The 21882-nt window shown below is 40.6% G+C and overlaps 1 protein-coding gene and 2 long non-coding RNA genes across 3 annotated transcripts; 2 read left to right on the forward strand and 1 right to left on the reverse strand.

Moving 5' to 3' along the window:
• Positions 1 to 2731: 2731 nt before the first annotated feature.
• On the forward strand, positions 2732 to 3872 carry LOC115557698 (uncharacterized). The gene is made up of 4 exons (XR_003979226.1): positions 2732 to 2995; positions 3153 to 3451; positions 3550 to 3614; positions 3793 to 3872. It is a non-coding gene; the product is annotated as an uncharacterized LOC115557698 (long non-coding RNA).
• A 13192-nt stretch (positions 3873 to 17064) lies between these two features.
• Positions 17065 to 17547, forward strand: LOC115557756 (uncharacterized). The gene is made up of 2 exons (XR_003979243.1): positions 17065 to 17351; positions 17447 to 17547. It is a non-coding gene; the product is annotated as an uncharacterized LOC115557756 (long non-coding RNA).
• Positions 17548 to 18576: 1029 nt separating this feature from the next.
• On the reverse strand, positions 18577 to 19424 carry LOC115557658 (uncharacterized). Its single transcript, XM_030375642.1, has 2 exons — positions 19004 to 19424; positions 18577 to 18871 (listed from the first exon to the last, which is right to left on the reverse strand). The coding sequence occupies exons 1-2, from the start codon at positions 19384 to 19386 to the stop codon at positions 18610 to 18612; spliced, it is 645 nt and encodes a 214-aa protein (XP_030231502.1). The 5' UTR covers positions 19387 to 19424; the 3' UTR covers positions 18577 to 18609.
• Positions 19425 to 21882: the final 2458 nt, after the last annotated feature.

The raw sequence follows: 21882 nt of genomic DNA on the forward strand, positions 1-21882 counted from the left end.
CAGAAAACACCTGCAAATTCAGAAAACACTTTCATCGATTACACAACACGTGCGCTGCAAATGCCAAAACACATGCAAATTCAGAAAAACACCTGCAAATTCAGAAAAACACAAGCAAACTCAGAAAACACCTGCATCGACTTCATAACATGAGCAAATAGGGAAACGAACTGCAAGTTATGACAATGGAAATGTGTCCCGGGGGACCATAATCAGTGACGGACCCATATCCGGTTGGCGGTTCTTTTCAATTACGAAGGTGTTAAGTCGTTTGATTGTGCTACAAGAGGTACGTGTTTCTCTTTTATTATGATAATGAAGTGGTTTTGTGTGTTTTCAACATATTAAGTCATTGTCCCCATAACGTATTAGATAGTATTAGAAAGATAATTGTTAAACGTTCTCCAAACGTTGTTAGCTGGATGCTAGCTGGCTAGCTCGCTCCCGGTCACTAAATAGCATTATTTGTGGTTGTTTCTACATTGTTGTCATGACGTGGTAATGCAAGAGAAGGCCTGATAACTGAACTATTTTTTATTTATTTTTTTATCTTTCAGATTGACAAGTTCTGCCCGTTTTGTGCGGTGCAACTGGGGGGCGCTCCCAAGTTTTGCCCGTCATGTGGGCAGAATGTGGGGTTCCTTACACAGCTTCCATCAACTCCATCCACCTTGTCAAGCGAAGGCTATGGGCCTACAGGTAACATCCCTTACTGTGCTTCCATTACTCTGTGCTGCATCAAAATGTCCCATGGTTATAGCTGTCAGCAAGGCCACAATTTATCAACCCCCACTAATAACCATAGCTAAAATGCATCAGTGTGTGTGGGTGCCATTGGGGCATCGGTGATCTAGCCGTTAAGGGGCTGGACCAATAACCAGAGGATTGTAGTTTTGAATCCCACCCAAGACGCCGAATGAGGTCCCCCCCCCGGCTGCACGCTGCTCCGGGTGTAGTAGTACTACTAGTAATAGTGGTATCCCTGGATGGGTTGAATGCAGAGAAAGAATCCCCCCAGGGGGATTAATAAAGTATACATTATTATTATTATTATTATTATTATGTGTGTGTGTGTGTGTGTGTGTGTGTGTGTGTGTGTGTGTGTGTGTGTGTGTGTGTGTGTGTGTGTTAGTGAAGGAGACTAGGAAGGAAGGAAGAGCAGCTCAATTCTTGAGGTTCAGGGAGGTTAAAGAGGCTGAGAGGAGGACCTCCTTTTCAAAGCTTAAAAAGAAACAGGCCATTACAGTGAAGGTAAGTTAATAGAGGTTTTAGGTCGTAATGTGACTATTTAAGACCCAGTAGTCATGTTTGTTTTTCTTTTTTTCTCTTCTTTTCTGATTTCTGTAGATTTCGATTGGCATCATGTCAAGGACCAAGAATGGGACCTCTTAAGACCCAATCGCCCACCGGTGGGCGATTGGGTTTGTTGACGATATGTTTCCACTACGGAGCGACATAACCCGCTTCAACTTTCATCATTACAGACATTCTATACGTCGTTAGAAAGGGTAGAATCTCCACAATTTATTCATCCGGTTGTTTTTTTCTATAAATCATGAGCACAAAACCATAAATATTGATATTTACCAGCATGGTAAACCGGAAATGCCAAAAAACAGTGACTCCCTACCTTTGAAGCAATCTGAGAACCGTAATATGTGACCATTCCTCAATTATTTATATTCCAATTGTCCGTGAGAATCCACTGATCAAAAGCATCCAAATGGTTTTTCATAAAATTATTCCAGCTTGTGAATATCGTCGTGTAAAGTCCATTTGTTTACCATCTCCAAACTTTGTTCGTCAACTAACATCCAGACGTTCGCAGCCGTATCGATATTTTCTCTACCTCCAGTATGGAGTTGTTGGGTATGCTTGTTTTCGTCACTTTGCTGGCTACAAAATAAAAGTGTCCCCGTCTTTTTCTGTTCAGTTTTCACCCCGGTACAGCCCGTGAAGTAGATGGAGCGCTCCCAGTTCGAAGGGCCAATGGGCTTTGTTTACTTTGTTTCGCGGCTTTAGTATAGGGACAGCGTATTGGCTATTGATATATCAATCACTTGGGCTTCTAGCCAATGAGTTTACCTTGCCAACGCTGCCAGGCGTGTCCAGGTGTGATACGTATGAGCCGAGATATAAAGCTGCGTCAACACGGCAGACAACTCACTTTGCGCATATTTTGCGCATATTTAGTTCTTGTCATATTTTCATGATATGGCCAATATCTCAATATGGCCATATCAAATGAATGTGTGAAAAAATTATGTTTTGAATCATGGAGAAAGGTTTTATAGTCACCAAAATGCTTCAGTAATGTTTCCAGTGTCACAGAAGTAGAGTAAATGCATTTGGCACAATTTGGCCATTTGGAGACATTTTGGAGAGGTTTGTGCCGCCAGTGACAACACACCATAAAAACTCCATTAACTCCCCAAGGTTTAGGCCTAGAACTCCAAAATTTCTTCCAGGTGTAGTTGGCATGATGTAGAAGGTATTTGGCATATTGCCATATGCCTTACATATAAAGCACATCCTAGTTATTGTAGTTCAATCATGACCTATTATTTTCGAAGACAAAAAAATTGCTTTAGAGCCATGTCTGAACTGATGTCATTAAGGTTGTGTGTATGATACATGCCAAATAATACATATCTACAGAAACTAAGCTTTTCCATTTGGGTATGTGTATAGGCGAAAAAAACCAAAATACTGCCGGGACAGAACAGGTTAAAACCTCAAAGAGGGAAAACCATGCCGTTAAATGTTGAACCCCAGTGGTCAACAACACAAATCTTGCCAGCTGCTTTAAAGAAGCAGCAAGATTTTAATCAGAACGCAATGGTAGATGGAGAATATGTGCTTCTCTATCCTGATGGATCTCAGGTAGAAAATATACCTGGTACAGACAGACCTTTTGTTCTGGAGAATTATAAAGAGGCCATTGGGAAATCCTACCAAAGGATTACGCTGTACATCTGCCTTCTTCAGGATTTGAGTAAGTATTGAAATGAACTACATGTATGTAAATAAATAAATAAATATTAATAATAGCTAGTTGGTGGTAATTGAGTGAGTCCTTGATGGGATTCAAAGAGGTTGTGATATTGCCACATATTTTGGATATATCTAGCCTAATAATGATCTTGTCCAAGGTTATGGAGATGACTCATCTTCAGAATCCGATGATTGTGAAGCATTTGGTCGGCTTCCAATGAAAATTTAAGTTTATCCTGCTATTTTGAGACATGTGCTAGCGATTTTTGAATATCCATGTATTTCACAGCATTCATTTTTGAAATTGCTCTAAGGAATAGATCAAGCATGTTGTCCTCTGTATAACATATGGACAATTACTTATATTCTGATTTAAATTAAGTGATTCAAATTATTTGTGTGTTTTATGTCACCAAAACAATCTCTGCCAACAACATCCAGGGCATCTGGTGGGCAAGTATGTATTATTATCAAATGTTATTAAGTTCCATGTTACTGATGTGGTGATGTAATTATTGTTAATTTGTTTGGTGTTATCTCTACTTTCATCAACAGGCCAATGGAGCAGGAGCAGGACCCAAAAAGACCACATCACCAAACACATCATGTGAATTCTACAAGTAAGTCATAATGGATTAAATTGGTTCTCTTCAGTGCAGTAATATATTTTTTGGCTTTTGGTTTTGCATTAAATATTTGACTGCGGAAAGTAATTGATTACAGTACCAAAAATAACACCTTTTCCAGTAATTTCACAGCAATCTTGTTTCAGTATTTCATTGTTCCTTTTATCCACAGTACATATACAAATGTATATGCACCAGTTGTCATTGACAGCAGTTCCTCAGATGTTGAGGAAGTCGACTAATCTCAGGTGGAAGACAGGTACTTTGATACAAATAATGCTGTTAGCCTTGTTATTTTTTTCTTTCCCTCAGATGAAATATTAATCGGCCCAATTACATTGGGCATTTTACCTGGTTTCTGTTTCCATATTAAAGTAAATATTTGAATTTCATGTTTTTACTTAAATGACGCCTTAACAGAAAAACAATCTGGCAAAAATGATTGAAAGCTTGCAACGTGTGCTTCATGCTTATGCCCATCACATTTCCACACTCATATGGTGTACTTACTGTAATGGGCCCATAAAATACAAAAATATTGGTAACCCTTCCTTTTACAGTCCCCTAATTACTAGGTATTTACTCGGTAAAAACCTGGTAAATCATAGTGTATTACTGGGTAATTACCACTGGTAATAAGAAGGTAAATACAGAGGTAGTTAGCCAGTAAATACATGGTAAATCATAGTGTATTACTGGGTAATTATCACTGGTAATAAGAAGGTAAATACAGAGGTAGTTACCCAGTAAATACATGGTAAATCATAGTGTATTACTGGGTAATTATCACTGGTAATAAGAAGGTAAATACAGAGGTAGTTACCCAGCAAATACATGGTAAATCATAGTGTAGTACTGGGTAATTACCACTGGTAATAAGAAGGTAAATAGAGGAATTACAGCTGAAGTACTAAGTTAACCCTCCACTATTACCCATCAACTCAACTAACTGTGTAAATTACTTTTTCTTAGTTATTATTCATAGCTACACCCATTTAGAAAGGGTTTATTCGATTTACCTTAGAAACTATGGAATTACTTACCTGGTAACAAGCTCCGCAGGAACAGTTTTCCTCTAGTGTCATGGTACATCTTCTTAAATACTGGGTACAAAGCCGTTTGTTTCCATGGTGTTACCACGTTATTACCATATAATTTATAATGGATACATTCCATTGTCCATGCAGTCAACACAAACTTGTACCATGTACGTTCTGCGACGTTACCAAGCAAACCCGACAATTTACCCGGTAAGTAACCTGAAACTGTACTGTAAAAGGAAGCCTCGTTCATTTCCATGGTATTACCAGGTTCTTACCATATAATTCGTAATACGTTATTCCCTTTTCCATGCAGTCAACACAAACTTGTACCATGTACGTTCTGCGACGTTGCCAAGTAAAACCCGACAATTTACCCGGTAAGTAACCTGAAACTGTACTGTAAAAGGAAGCCTCGTTTGTTTCCATGGTATTACCAGGTTCTTACCATATAATTCGTAATACGTTATTCCCTTTTCCATGCAGTCAACACAAACTTGTACCATGTACGTTCTGCGACGTTACCAAGTAAAACCCGACAATTTACCCGGTAAGTAACCTGAAACTGTACTGTAAAAGGAAGCCTCGTTCATTTCCATGGTATTACCAGGTTCTTACCATATAATTCGTAATACGTTATTCCCTTTTCCATGCAGTCAACACAAACTTGTACCATGTACGTTCTGCGACGTTGCCAAGTAAAACCCGACAATTTACCCGGTAAGTAACCTGAAACTGTACTGTAAAAGGAAGCCTCGTTTGTTTCCATGGTATTACCAGGTTCTTACCATATAATTCGTAATACGTTATTCCCTTTTCCATGCAGTCAACACAAACTTGTACCATGTACGTTCTGCGACGTTACCAAGTAAAACCCGACAATTTACCCGGTAAGTAACCTGAAACTGTACTGTAAAAGGAAGCCTCGTTTGTTTACATGGTATTACCAGGTTCTTTACATATAATTCGTAATATGTTATTCCCTTTTCCATGCAGTCAACACAAACTTGTACCATGTACGTTCTGCGACGTTACCAAGTTAAACCCGACAATTTACCCGGTAAGTAACCTGAAACTGTACTGTAAAAGGAAGCCTTGTTTGTTTCCATGGTATTACCAGGTTCTTACCATATAATTCGTAATACGTTATTCCCTTTTCCATGCAGTCAACACAAACTTTTACCATGTACGTTCTGCGACGTTACCAAGTAAAACCCGCCAATTTACCCGGTAAGTAACCTGAAACTGTACTGTAAAAGGAAGCCTCGTTTGTTTCCATGGTATTACCAGGTTCTTACCATATAATTCGTAATACGTTATTCCCTTTTCCATGCAGTCAACACAAACTTGTACCATGTACGTTCTGCGACGTTACCAAGTAAAACCCGACAATTTACCCGGTAAGTAACCTGAAACTGTACTGTAAAAGGAAGCCTCGTTTGTTTCCATGGTATTACCAGGTTCTTACCATATTATTTGTAATACGTTATTCTCTTTTCCATGCAATCAACACAAACTTGTACCATGTACGTTCTGCGACGTTACTAAGTAAAACACGACAATTTACCCGGTAAGTAACCTGAAACTGTACTGTAAAGGGAAGCCTCGTTTGTTTCCATGGTATTACCAGGTTCTTACCATATTATTTGTAATACATTATTCCCTTTTCCATGCAAACATCAAACTTCTGCGACGTGACAAAATAAAACATCACAATGTACAGAGTTAGTAAACTGAAACTGTAGGCTACTGTAAAAGAAAGCAATGTTTAATCCCATGGTAGTTACATTGTACTGAACAAAGCTTTAACTGTTGCTACCATGTAAATGTATAACTATGAGACAGTATGGTGATACACAGAATAAGTCGTTTAATCTTTTTTAATAATTACGCTGAAACAAGCTAAAGAGAAACTGCACATGACATGGTAGGACATCTGTAGTAACTAACTACCTCATCACCTTCATTTAGACTTCAGGGAGGGTTGTTAAACTTTGTAACATGCTCTTATGTCTTTAAACAAGCGCCCAAGAATGCCCTTCCTATGCTCTTTTCCAAGCCAGTGGTTCCACTCGATGAACCTTAAGTTCATCTTCAAGGCCTTCTCTGACAAGTTTCCCCTGTACCTGTAGATGTCCTCTTTATAATTCCGCCATGCCCGTTCAATGTGCTGTGTGTGAGCACCACTCCCAGGGTGGACAAAATGTCTCTGGTGATTAACCTGATAGTGAATGTAACCATCATGCGACAATCTGTTGTACGCACCCCAGCAATCACTTATCACATCACTTCCAGGTCTAATATATTTTCTGATTATTGGGAGCAATCGCCTTCTGGATCGATTTTTCACCAGTTTTAAGACAGGACGTCTACGGGACCCCTTCACTTCTACCATTCCAAAGACCCACGAGCGTCTACGCCAGGTGTTTCCACGTCGTCCACGACTGTACTGAAAATAAGCAAAATGTAATCCTTAAAAGGCAGTCCACCCAAAATGTATCATTTGATTATGTTACTCACTTCAGGTCTTGTTGATCCACCCCCATGGTCATGATAATAATACTGCATGGCATATGAACATTTCATAGGGCTAGCTTCCAAAGAAACATTTTTAAGTGTCAAATTTTTACACATATACTCCATTATATGAGGCCATGAAATGGTCATATGCGAGGCCTCCATCCCCATGGAGGTTGATCAACAAGACCTGAAGTGAGTCTAACCTTTTATAGATTATTAATTATAGATCATTTGGGGTGAACTATCCCTTTAACTATTAAAACCTTTTACCACTGTATTTATAATACTGTAGTAATTCAGATGTACTGATCTATACAAAACAGAAATTACCATTTTACTTACAAAAACGTACCTTTCTTTTGTGTCTGAATTTGCTCTCGTCTATTGATACAAAAGCTCTCCTCCCTCCAATTTGCATTTCCCGTCTTCCTTCCAGTCGTCTGATTGCTTCACCGCAGATTTCCCTCAGAAGTGTAGTCACCCTGGTCAGTGATTTGCTGCTCCCACATACTCCATCCTCTATCATGTCCACTTGCCTCTTCCTCAAACCCTGTGACAAACTGAGACAAAAAAATACTAAACATTTAAGTTCCAATAGTTTAAGTCACATACAGATACATGAAATGCAGTGAAATGAAAAAGTAGCAGTGCCTGCAGAGATTGTGCAAAAAGAGAGAGTAGAATAAGGGCAATAATAATTAAGACAATTAGCACTATAAAGAGTATCAAGTCAGCAATAATATTAAATTTAAACGTGCAAAAGAACAATATATGGTATGGTATACATGGTATGGTAAACATGACAACTACCATGACAACTATCAACACACTATCACCATATTGTCAATTAATCCAGCCTGATTATAATAATACAACAATGATTAAAGATGAAATTAAATGTGGATTTAATGTATCTGAAATATTAGGCAATATTACAGGACATTGTTATAGCGTAACCAAAACAAATTCTCGTAGCGTGAGAGAGATCGAGCACCTAACCTGTGCATTATTGTCATCCATGATGGTAGTGGAATGTGGGATCTGGAGAATATTGAGCCCTCTCTGATGGACCTTGTGATGCACCTTCCCCTGTGGTTGGCCTTTCTACAGATTAACGTTATGCACAATAATCATATTAAGTCATTGGTCGCATATCCTTTGCATGCAGTAACTGTCTGAAATCTGTGATCTGTAGGCATCACTAGAGGCTAGATCTTCCCTGGCGATGTTCTACAGGCTTTTTGTCTTCTCTTCAGTATGTGAAATATATATACTAAATTGGATCGAGATTGGGTGTTTGACTTGTGCATTATGTTAATCTGTTCAAAGAATAGGAAGCCCTAAAATGGGAGGACCATGTACAAAAGCTGCTTCAATGTCATTTGATATGGATTTAAATACTCAACAATTAAGGTTGACAGTATGCACTTTAACTTCATGGGCATCCTTTCAAACGGAAGGTGCTATAGTACAGAACCAAAATAATAAAACAGGTGTCACTGTCCCAAAGTTGCTGCTCCTCCTATGGTTTTGTGAGTAGTAGAAGAGAGAAACGTCACAGGAGAGCAAGTTCTCCGAGTGGGAATTGAAATTGAAGTACAATGTTAAGATGCAGTATAATCTAATGGCACATTGATCTGAGTGTAGCAATGATGATCGTCTCTTACCACCTGTATCCATCCTTGGTTGTGCTGGTTCTTTTGAATTGCATTCTGTTGTTGCACACAGGGCATCGTTTTTTCCTTGCAACCAGCCTCTCCTTCTGGAGCCATCTTATTAATCGTTTGCCCCCTTGCGCTGTCCTCTGCAGTAATTCCCTTGTCAATGTCATATTACTGAAAAATACACACAATTTAAAATGTAACAGATGTAACATTAGATGCAGTTGTAGTACCGGTAGATGTTCTCCGGAGGTTGGTGCTCTTCGCGGGCATTCTTTTCAAACATTCTGCTAGATCGCTAAATTGCATTCCTAGCTACATTTTACTTTGAGGCAAAATCACGTGTTGAATCACGTGAACGCCATAGCGCGAAGTACGATTTTTTAATCCAACAAAATTATGTTTTATTTCAGCTAATGTTACATGTTTACTGTATTTAAAGGGGTCGTTTGAAATTTTGGACATAGGGCCTGATTCCCAAGTTAGCCTTTGTGTTCTTTATCATTAGCAGTTTAAAACATTTCATTTCAGTCCTTCTAGTTGCTAGGCTAGCGCACGGCAACAGCAACCGCCATTAGAATCGCGCAACAATCGATAAATTAGAATTGAAAATATGTGCGAATCGAAACATACATCATATTTGGTAGAAAATACAGATGTTGATATAAGGGAATAAACTTACTTGGATCATAAACAGGCACGGAAAACGACAAAAAAAGGTGTCCTTCAGGACTCTGCAAAGTGCGCCGTGGAAGTGAGCATGCGCAGTGCGCACTAACAGTGTGACCGAATAACGAACGTAAAGAGTGGTAGAAGTCACGCCCTTTCCGGTAGAGCCAATGGGACCTACCGGACAGGGCGTGACTTCGCCACTCTATACACGCAGATGCATCCGTATCCCCCCGGGACCCCCCCCCCCCCTTTCCATCTTCCATCACCGTGACCGTGGACTGCAAGTCGCATTTATTCGCCTCCGAAGAAGAAGACTGAACACAGCTGAACACTACCACGATACCTCTATTAATCCCGGTAAGACAGCGAGCACGAGGATCTTCAAGCGGTCACTAGTGACCCGTGACCCATATTTCCCCATAAGTTAACCACAAACCATAAGTTTGCTACTGTTAGCTAGTACATATCAGGTGCTAAAAGAGAGTACAGCTCATTAGTCTGGGGCCCCCTGGTTGAGCTGCTCCCCCCGCGACCCGACCCCGGATAAACGGATGACGATGAGATGAGATGAGGCTTGGCTTTGACATAATTTATTATATTCAATATTTTTTTAATGCAGTCATGCCAAAGACACGAGGAACCAGAAGAACCGACAAGAGCCAAAACCCTGATGACCTGCTGCAGTCTGATAATGAAGGTAATTTAATGTTACATAGTAAAGGGTCTAATAACCGTAAAACCTTTTATTTTTTTTATTGTGAGAAGGGTTTTTCCTCACTTAAAAGTACGGATGCACTGAATTTCCGACCACCTTCGGTTTTCGGCCGAAATACGTTTGTGATGACGCAACAAAAAGCGCGGCCAGCACACGCTTGTCTGCATAGACATCTTATATGATAGACGGAGCATCGAATGCTACCGCCTACTGGCGCTGACGAGACGCGGGGCCGCCATTTTGGAGTGGTCATCCGCTCCACTCAGTGTAATCCGTTTGGCTGGAGGAGCATGAACTGTCAGCGCATTTAATGAATCATACCTCACTAAATACCACTGATTTTCATGCGGTTTTTTGTCATACGTGTAGCTATGATAAAGGCCACATGGTTTGGCGTGTTTTATTATTCAATACCAATTATACCAATAGTACGGTAATGTTAAATCTTGCTTGTGAAAAGTAATCCAGTAATACATCTTTAAATGTATAAGTATGAAATACATTTGTGTTTGAATCTTTTTTAGTTGTAGAGATTCAACCGAAAGGCTCTGCTCCAACCATGGCTAAGTTACGGGAGGACTATAAATTACTGAAAGAGGAGAATCGGCTTCTGAAAGAGGAGAACCGGCTTCTGAAAGAGGAGCGGGATTTCCTTAGGGAAAAAGGTCTCAACCCTGTGAAGACTGGCCCCTCAACAACTTCTAAAAGGTATCCAGACTGTTCCTCCCAAAACCAACACGGAAGACTATTTCTATCGGTCTAAATTAGTCTAAATTGCTTTTTCTTTTGCATTCATTGATTCACTACACTATCACTACAACATGCAAATGCATAAGAAGGGTATACTACAGAGGATCTTTTCAAGTGCTAAATCAGAAAAAAATAAATCTATAGAGAAAACTAATTTTTTTTTACGATTTCTGTTACACTGTGTAAGGGTCCCACAAAAGGATGCCTAAGGATTCTTCAGACTCTTCGGCATCTGACTCTGAGACAGACTCCTCCTCCTCTGAAGGAGGGAAGAGGAAGAAGAAGAAGACTATCAAGAAAACCCGCACAGCATTTGGGAAAAGAGGTAACTTCCATCATTTGGAAAAAGATGATAAGTAGCTTGTAGGTTATCATAGATCTCTCTAAATTGTTTGCACACCCAACCCTTTGATTAATTTGGCCTCCATAACCCACAAATTCTGATAACTTGTGCTGTTTGGTTGTCTCCTAATTTAATATTATTCAAAATATTATTAAAGTATTAGTAGGGTCAAGTATTTTAGACAGAAACCGGTCTTCATTGCATTGCATGGGAGAGACCCGGATGCAGCCCATATAATTGGTATTTTCTTATAACTGAATAGTGGTAGAAAGATTTAAACATTGATTATATTAACTGGATTACTTTTGGAAAGCAATACAATAGAAATGAACATTTAGCTTCAATACTACTATTCACTGCTAATATTTACGCAAAAAAACAGTTTTGTTATTTGAACTAGTAGTCCAATCTGCAACATCATTGAACGAGAGTGTCGCAAAATGGACCTAGCTCTGTCTAAGGAACATTTTCATCTTAAAATCAAAGCATCAAAGCACCAAAGCAGGGCGCTACATTGAAACTAGAATGGAGTGACATAAAAGATCCTTACACTATTAAGCATGAGGCTAAGATCAGTGACAACACACACACAATCCACAATTTCATGTGCATTAACCATATTCAAGGTTCCATATTCAGTTACGTATATTTTAGTGTAATCACTTCTGTATTGATGTAACACTAGAGTGAAGAAGAGCGGAGACTAGATTACTTTAGTTGATTTACCCGTCTAACTCCAGAATGGACAGTTATGTATAATCAGTGTTTTTGATATATTTGTGTGATTATGAAATAATGTTAATCTATATTTCATTTTATGATCTGTGTTGTAGTTCAGAATCCAGAGGACGTTGTGCAACGGTACCGAGCTGTCCTAAAAGAGTTTAGGCGCACCAGGAGCATGAGCCTGAGCTGTGAAGTACTGAACGTGGACAGGAACACAATTGCCTTGACGGCCATCATTGCCGAAACCTTTATTGGTGCAGAAGGTGAAGACTTCGGGCAACTGCCAGTGTTCATGGAAGGAAACACTGTAGGCAATTATGCTAAAACCTGCAAGGCCTTCTTAGAGGGCAACCAACTTCTTGGGGAAAAAATAAAAAAAATGAAAAACAACTCAGAGCTGCTCCCCATGAAATATAAATTCCGAAAGTGAGGGGCCACACCAGGGTTCTGTGTTTTTGTTTTCGGTGTTAGGGAGTTGTCCCTGTTAAATTGTATTAAACTTTGCTTTCTTTTACAGTAGCCTACAGTTTCAGTTTACTAACTCTGTACATTGTGATGTTTTATTTTGTCACGTTGCAGAAGTTTGATGTTTGCATGGAAAAGGGAATAACGTATTACAAATAATATGGTAAGAACCTGGTAATACCATGGAAACAAACGAGGCTTCCTTTTACAGTACAGTTTCAGGTTACTTACCGGGTAAATTGTCGGGTTTTACTTGGTAACGTCGCAGAACGTACATGGTACAAGTTTGTGTTGATTGCATGGAAAAGAGAATAACGTATTACAAATAATTTGGTAAGAACCTGGTAATACCATGGAAACAAACAAGGCTTCCTTTTACAGTACAGTTTCAGGTTACTTACCGGGTAAATTGGCGGGTTTTACTTGGTAATGTCGCAGAACGTACATGGTACAAGTTCGTTGATTGCATGGAAAAGAGAATAACGTCTTACGAATTATGTGGTAAGAACCTGGTAATACCATGGAAACAAACGAGGCTTCCTTTTACAGTACAGTTTCAGGTTACTTACCGGGTAAATTGTCGGGTTTTACTTGGTAACGTCGCAGAACGTACATGGTACAAGTTTGTGTTGACTGCATGGAAAAGGGAATAACGTCTTACGAATTATGTGGTAAGAACCTGGTAATACCATGGAAACAAACGAGGCTTCCTTTTACAGTACAGTTTCAGGTTACTTACCGGGTAAATTGTCGGGTTTTACTTGGTAACGTCGCAGAACGTACATGGTACAAGTTTGTGTTGATTGCATGGAAAAGAGAATAACGTATTACAAATAATTTGGTAAGAACCTGGTAATACCATGGAAACAAACAAGGCTTCCTTTTACAGTACAGTTTCAGGTTACTTACCGGGTAAATTGGCGGGTTTTACTTGGTAATGTCGCAGAACGTACATGGTACAAGTTTGTTGATTGCATGGAAAAGAGAATAACGTCTTACGAATTATGTGGTAAGAACCTGGTAATACCATGGAAACAAACGAGGCTTCCTTTTACAGTACAGTTTCAGGTTACTTACCGGGTAAATTGTCGGGTTTTACTTGGTAACGTCGCAGAACGTACATGGTACAAGTTTGTGTTGACTGCATGGAAAAGGGAATAACGTCTTACGAATTATGTGGTAAGAACCTGGTAATACCATGGAAACAAACGAGGCTTCCTTTTACAGTACAGTTTCAGGTTACTTACCGGGTAAATTGTCGGGTTTTACTTGGTAACGTCGCAGAACGTACATGGTACAAGTTTGTGTTGACTGCATGGAAAAGGGAATAACGTATTACGAATTATATGGTAAGAACCTGGTAATACCATGGAAACGAACGAGGCTTCCTTTTACAGTACAGTTTCAGGTTACTTACCGGGTAAATTTACTTGGGAACGTTGCAGAACGTACATGGTACAAGTTTGTGTTGACTGCATGGAAAAGGGAATAACGTATTACGAATTATATGGTAAGAACCTGGTAATACCATGGAAACAAACGAGGCTTCCTTTTACAGTACAGTTTCAGGTTACTTACCGGGTAAATTGTCGGGTTTAACTTGGTAACGTCGCAGAACGTACATGGTACAAGTTTGTGTTGACTGCATGGAAAAGGGAATAACGTATTACGAATTATATGGTAAGAACCTGGTAATACCATGGAAACAAACGAGGCTTCCTTTTACAGTACAGTTTCAGGTTACTTACCGGGTAAATTGTCGGGTTTTACTTGGTAACGTCGCAGAACGTACATGGTACAAGTTTGTGTTGACTGCATGGAAAAGGGAATAACGTATTACGAATTATATGGTAAGAACCTGGTAATACCATGGAAACGAACGAGGCTTCCTTTTACAGTACAGTTTCAGCTTACTTACCGGGTAAATTGTCGCGTTTTACTTGGTAACGTCGCAGAACGTACATGGTACAAGTTTGTGTTGACTGCATGGACAATGGAATGTATCCATTATAAATTATATGGTAATAACGTGGTAACACCATGGAAACAAACGGCTTTGTACCCAGTATTTAAGAAGATGTACCATGACACTAGAGGAAAACTGTTCCTGCGGAGTGTTGGGCAAAATAACCTGCTGAGTACATCACATGTACATTATAAATATAGCTAACTCCTACCCTAGCTTAATGAACACATCACATGGCAGTCACCTTACAATATAGTCAACTTTTAACACATAACACATACATGAGAATATAGTCAGGTCAAGGCCGGAGCCGAAGGCCCCATTTCCCAGGCTGGCAGATGGTGGACACTCAGACAATGCACCAGTCATCCTCAAGAACGGGAGAGCCACATTAATTTATCACAACAGGAGACACGAGGAGCTCTCCCCCGTTAGGACGCATACACAGCAGGGCCTGGGAGCCAAGGCCAAGCAAAAACACACAGAACCATACACATCTCAAACGCACACACCTCATCACAAGGAAGATACAGCATAAGACTGTATCACACAGAGACTCTGCACCTTCTGCTGAAGCAGACCTTCCACGGAGGCGAAGCTCCGGACGAACCATCAGCGCTGATTAGGGACTTAGACATTTTCGATTTCTCACGTTTATGACTCTGTATAACCGTTGCCACTTTACTTAATAAATCCAAGGTCCTCGTGCCGACAGACTTTATTACCTCTCCGTCTCATTTCATCTGGTCCAGTAACTAGACAGACCGTTTTTCCCTTCAGGAGCTTGTTACCAGGTAAGTAATTCCATAGTTTCTAAGGTAAATCGAATAAACCCTTTCTAAATGGGTGTAGCTATGAATAATAACTAAGAAAAAGTAATTTACACAGTTAGTTGAGTTGATGGGTAATAGTGGAGGGTTAACTTAGTACTTCAGCTGTAATTCCTCTATTTACCTTCTTATTACCAGTGGTAATTACCCAGTACTACACTATGATTTACCATGTATTTACTGGGTAACTACCTCTGTATTTACCTTCTTATTACCAGTGACAATTACCCAGTAATACACTATGATTTACCATGTATTTACTGGGTAACTACCTCTGTATTTACCTTATTACCAGTGATAATTACCCAGTAATACACTATGATTTACCATGTATTTACTGGGTAACTACCTCTGTATTTACCTTCTTATTACCAGTGATAATTACCCAGTAATACACTATGATTTACCATGTATTTACTGGGTAACTACCTCTGTATTTACCTTCTTATTACCAGTGGTAATTACCCAGTAATACACTATGATTTACCAGGTTTTTACCGAGTAAATACCTAGTAATTAGGGGACTGTAAAAGGAAGGGTTACCAAAATATTACTATTTTAACCATGTTCATAACCAAGAGGAGGCAGCGTTAATGTTTCCTGCCTCACACATGTTCTTTTTTTGCAGAGAGCAAGTTTTTGGACTGACTGCTGCTGACGTTTTGTCAAATCTGTCAGAAGCTATTGACACGAGCACTGCAGCAGGTTCAACATCAACCGTGCCAATGTCTGGGATGGGGCTCTGAGGGGATTTAAGCGGTCCTCGTTTGACCCCACCGGTAGCCTTTTGGTGAAATTCACCGACGACATCGGGCAGACTGAGGACGCTGTTGACACAGGAGGGCCTACGCGGGAATTCCTCACACTGTTGATGGACGCCATTAAAAACAGGCGTTTTTTTGAAGGCAGGGAAGATGGCAAATACCTGTCATTTGACAGCAAAGGTAATTTGGTTTTTGCCACATTTTGACAGTATTATAAATCAATTTGAACTAACCCTGCAACATTGCCATCATTAGCTGCAGACGGTGATGAGTACTTCCATGTTGGAAGAATGGTGGCCATGTCCATTGTTCATGGTGGTCCCGGGCCTTGTTGCTTTTCCGAGAACTTCTACCACTACCTAGTGGGTAAGGTGAAGACTATTGAGGCCCTAATTGCAGACATACCTGATCCTGAACTCAGGAATGTTCTACTCGAGGTAATTGTTTTGTGTTTATAAGCATATTCAATAAAAAGAAAATATTATTTTGATGAATAATGAACAATATGGACACCCCAGTAGCTTTACAACCAGTGTGATACTGGAATAAAGCCAGTGACTTCCATGTTTTGTGTCACTTCTATGTACATTCCAATACAAACCCCTGTCAAAGAGGAATTTAAAATATTCTAGTCTCATCCTTGGTGATTATTTTTGGTGAATTCTCAAGTATAATTATTTAGAATATCAACACAAATTATATTTGTGCAGTTTTGTCTGTTCATTGCTCTTATTTTACTCTAGATTAAGAATGCAACAACTTTGGAAGAACTCTTGGAACTTGCAGATAAGCACGCTAGCATGCTTCAGACAGGAGGATGCTATCGATGCCTGAGGACACTGGAGGATAAGGAACAATTTGTTAATGATTACATCCAGTGGTATTTCACCTACCGCAACCATGTTTCCTTCCAGAGGTAGGTCACTCTGACTACTCTGTAGGAATTCCAAAGAGAATGTGAATGAAACTCAAATGAATGTCAGAGTCCTACTGGCAGTGTGACTGGCAATAGCATTAAGAACTTACCATGATCTGCCTCTTCCCCTCACCCCCAACCTGGATATAGGTTCAAGGACGGCCTGGCTACCCTGAACCTTTTCAATGCTCTGGAACAACATCCCTCCCTGTTCCTGCCTTACTTGGTTTACAGCGCGGAAGACCTGAAAGCAGAGACTCTAGAGGCGCTGTTCCGTCCACAAATGAGCCCAACTGGTAGCTCAAACCGCCAGGAGGAGGAGAGTGCTTGGCTACTGGCTGGACTACTTAATCGCTGTAAAAGGTATTTTCTGTATGTTATTTAAAGTGGCTGTTTAAAGTGAAGTCCACAAATGGATGATAAATCTTAATGTGTTTCATTACTCCCCACTCCCACAGAGGAAGCATCTGGGCTGCCCCTGCAGGACGTTCTGATGTTTGCAACAGGCCTAAAAGAAATCCCAGCAGCAAAATTAACACCACAGCCTCAACTCACATTCCAGAAACACTCAAGGTTTCCTGAGGCTAATGTCTGCTCAAACACATTGAAACTCCCGATATTACCCTCATATGAGAAGTTTGAGGAAGCCATGAGTTATGGAATTAGGAACTCCCCTGGATTTGGTCTCTTTTGAGGTGTTAAGACCATTTATCAGACATGCAACTGTTTTAACCTGCATTTCAAAGTTCATTGAAACCGTAAACCATGACGTCAACGCCCCACCCCTCGACCCTCTAGCCAATGACTGTTAAGCCCGCGGAGTCTCAGAACTCACAACAACAAGGATTTCTGTAGCAGAAGCAGCGCCCATTATGGGCCTGGAATGTGTACTACAGGGTTTCTACAGATCTACCCGGTTTCGCTTGACTCAGTCTTTACGGAGATACTGCAAAACCGGATAGATCGTAACGGTTTCGCCTGTTTCGGCTTCGTGTGGACGGGCCCTTAGTCTAGCTTCCCTGCTTACTAAGCAGGTACTGCTTAATGTGCCGGGAATGCTGATCCACTGTCGCCTAAAATAAATGGAACATGAACAAAATAACTGAATAGAAAAAAAACGATGTCCATATTATTTACATATTTAGTCCAATGAACAATGAACTACTGTCCAACACTGGGGGAATGTGCTGCTGGTCAAGCATGAGGAGGTGTCTCCATGCAGGGTCCATCAGGTGGGGCGTCCCAGTTCAAAGCGAGCACACCATCCAACAAGGCAATTCTAAAGTCCAGCCATCTCCTTAAGTGTAAGGTAATTGTCAACAGCAGCTGGCCAGTTGATGGCTGGAGCGAGCTGGCTCTGCTCTCCAAGTTGGCAAAATATGCTTGGAGATTATCATCTCCACACAAACTGTTTGTAGGTGGCAGAAGGTCTTTGAACTCCTGTAACACTTGGAGATCCACTTGGAATCCACAATCCCTTCCACCAAACCTAAGGCCGCACAGAAAGCACAACAGTGAACTCATGAATAGTTATATTTCAATCTCAAAAGCTAAGGTATAGGCAGTCAATCATGATGGCTTTGGTAACGAATACATAGACCTACACAAGTGAAAATGCAACCTAGCATTTAATGAAAATGACAGTACAGGTGCTATATACAAACCTGTGAGGCAGGTGGTACATGGTCTCCGGTTTTCCAGATGGACAGAGGGACTGACGGACAGGCCTGATGGTGTGGTTGTTCCAAAGCTCTCGGTGCTCATCAAGCTCTTTCTGAAAAATGCCCAGGAAGACATACCGTACAAGGCACTTGTGTTCATGGGTGCCGTCGAAGTAGTGTCTGTCTCTCAGGTCACTAAATAGATCCATCCAGAACTGTGTCCTAATAATGGAATGAGAGTATACAAAGTGATTTACCTCAGTGTTGTATAAATGTTTCCAACACAAACATAAATAATTAAATATTAAGAGTGCGTGCGTGACTGCCTTCTTCTATTGACACCTTCAAACTTACCTCTGTTTCCTGAAAATGGACCACCAGCTTTCAATCCTTTGATTGGCAGTTGAAGTGCCATACATGTGGCTGAGAGGTCCCGCAAAATCATCTGTGTGGTCCTCTCTTAATGAACATTGGAACATTCTTAACGAAACACACTGCAGGTAATATCGTGCTATTACTGCAGGGTAGTTGTTGGTGCTGCCACTACTGAGCCACATAAGCCGCCTGGAATACCCATCGATGCAGCCACTGATGGCAATCCCAAAGGGCTTAAGTTTGTCGTATCCATCCGCGTGCCACACCTGATTGGGTCCTGCAGCGCAATAGGATCGCCTGAAAAATCGGCGCCTATGACGGAGAGATACTCTTTCTGGATTGAGGAATCTGAGTGCTTGCATAACATTATCTCGTCTGACGGTCAACGAATGCGTCTGTTGCAGGGGCTGCCACATAGCCCTGTAGCCCAAAAGCTGTCCTGAGCCATTCAGTTCAGCCTTCTTTTGAGAGTTTTCAGGCTCATTACTATCCCGTGTTTTGTCTCCAAAAAATCGCAGATAACGGTGGAGGAGTGGCCCTTTCTGAAGAGGTCCCGGATAAGGTCTTCCTCTGAGGCCTCATCTAAAGTCATGGACACACAAAGACACACACACACGGACGGGCACACACAAACACAGACAGCAGGCTGATTAATTGATATAACTTATATGATTTAATGGGGGTTGATATATTGTGGCCTTGCTGACAGCTAAAACCATGGGACATTTTGATGCAGCACAGAGTAATGGAAGCACAGTAAGGGATGTTACCTGTAGGCCCACAGCCTTCGCTTGACGAGGTGGATGGAGTTGATGGAAGCTGTGTAAGGAACTCCACATTCTGCCCACATGACGGGCAAAACTTGGGAGCGTCCCCCAGTTGCACCGCACAGAACGGGCAGAACATGTCAATCTGAAAGATAAAAAAATAAAAAATAAATAGTTCAGATATCAGGCCTTCTCTTGCATTACCACGTCATGACAACAATGTAGAAACGACCACAAATAATGCTATTTAGTGACCGGGAGCGAGCTAGCCAGCTATCTTCCAGCTAACAACGTTTGGAGAACGTTTAACAATTATCTGTCTAATACTATCTAATACGTTATGGGGACAATGACTTAATATGTTGAAAACACACAAAACCACTTCATTATCATAATAAAAGAGAAACACGTACCTCTTGTAGCACAATCAAACGACTTAACACCTTCGTAATTGAAAAGAACCGCCAACCGGATATGGGTCCGTCACTGATTATGGTCCCCGGGGACACATTTCCGTTGTCATAACTTGCAGTTTGTTTCCCTATTTGCTCGTGTTATGAAGTCGATGCAGGTGTTTTCTGAGTTTGCATGTGTTTTTCTGAATTTGCATGTGTTTTGGCATTTGCAGCGCACGTGTTGTGTAATCGATGAAAGTGTTTTCTGAATTTGCAGGTGTTTTCTGAATTTGCAGGTGTTTTCTGTATATGCAGGTGTTGTGGCGTTTGCATGTGTTGTGACCCCTCTCGGCCACCGTAGATTTTGGATTATTGCTGAAACATTTGCATCTTTGAAGCACCTCCTCAAAAACTGAAAATAAATAAATATATAAAAATAACCGTGCTCCAAAGAACGAAATGTAAACCAATGCATTCTGAATGGGAGTGTTTCTCTGATTTTTCCATGCTACACAGAACGAAATGTAAACCCATGCAAATAAAGACTTCATGGTCATAATAATTTAAATATCATTAATATCCAGAGTGTGTAGGGTGGTATTCAATTTCTTTCAACGGGGCTGCATCCAGTCACTTGACCGTTATGGTTGCTATGGTGGTTGCTATCGACCGCCCCCTCTAATCCTTACATGGCTCTAAAAACCACGCGGCAAAGGAGCTGCCATCCATTATGTTGTTTTTGTCGTAAACTAGGGTCCGATGGTTAGAGAAAAGGCAGATATTCCAAGGTATCCTTAAAAGGCAGCTTGGATGTTTTTATTTTCTGCAGTTTAGACTTCTACTATAACCTATTTTGGAAAGCAAAACACCAAGCTCATTGATTTAACGAGGCAGGGTTATTTGAAACAATTGATTAAATAAATATTTGTGAGATGTCATTACTTCTCCTGAGTTTGCTTCCTATTTATGTAGAGTATTCACCCCTACTGTCCACAAGCATCCCCCCCCCCCTCCCCATATGGATTTGGAGAATTGTTGCCACGTCCCAGTGGTGGAGGTATCATATATATGAAAGAGGGCATTCAATTATACTATAATGATCAATTAGGTGGCCGAAGCCCTAAAGGAAGTGATGCAATAGGTGACTGAGGGTCAACATTTGAGACCCCCTTTTATTAAAGGGGGTCTCAAACAGTGTTGGGCGTAACGCGTTTCAAAAGTAACGCGTTACCGTAATATATTACATTTAGGCAGTAACGGAGTAATATAACGCATTACTAACTATATTTCGGTAATATTATTACAGTTACTGAGTTCGGTAACGCGTTACAGTCATGGACATAATAAAGGATGGACCACGGACTGGAAAGTGGCCGCCCATTCATTCATATACAGAAGCAAATCGCTCCTGTATGTTACCCTGCGCCACTGCTCAGTGGCGCAGGGTAACATACAGGAGCGATTTGCTTCCGCGTTATGGGGCCAAGACACGTGGCCTAGTCCGTGACATACCGGATGCAGAAATATAGAACGCATGCGTGCCCATCCCCCCACTCCGGTCCAACAACAATATAAAATGATACCGTAATGCACCTGTTCTTTGTCTTTGGATCTTTTGAATAAATGGATCAATACATGATGAATCACAATGATCGCAAGCAGAGGACCGTGAGAGTTATTGAGCAGCAGATGAAGC

This window comes from Gadus morhua, chromosome 2 (assembly GCF_902167405.1).
Source record: "Gadus morhua chromosome 2, gadMor3.0, whole genome shotgun sequence".
Classification (NCBI taxonomy): domain Eukaryota; kingdom Metazoa; phylum Chordata; class Actinopteri; order Gadiformes; family Gadidae; genus Gadus; species Gadus morhua.

Excerpts from the sequence above, each read along its gene's own strand:
- LOC115557658 (XM_030375642.1), bottom strand. The coding sequence starts at position 19,386 with ATGCAAGCACTCAGATTCCTCAATCCAGAAAGAGTATCTCTCCGTCAT. Across the intron at positions 18,872-19,003 it reads TCCATTTTCAGGAAACAGAG|GACACAGTTCTGGATGGATC; the intron begins GTAAGTTTGAAG and ends TTCCATTATTAG.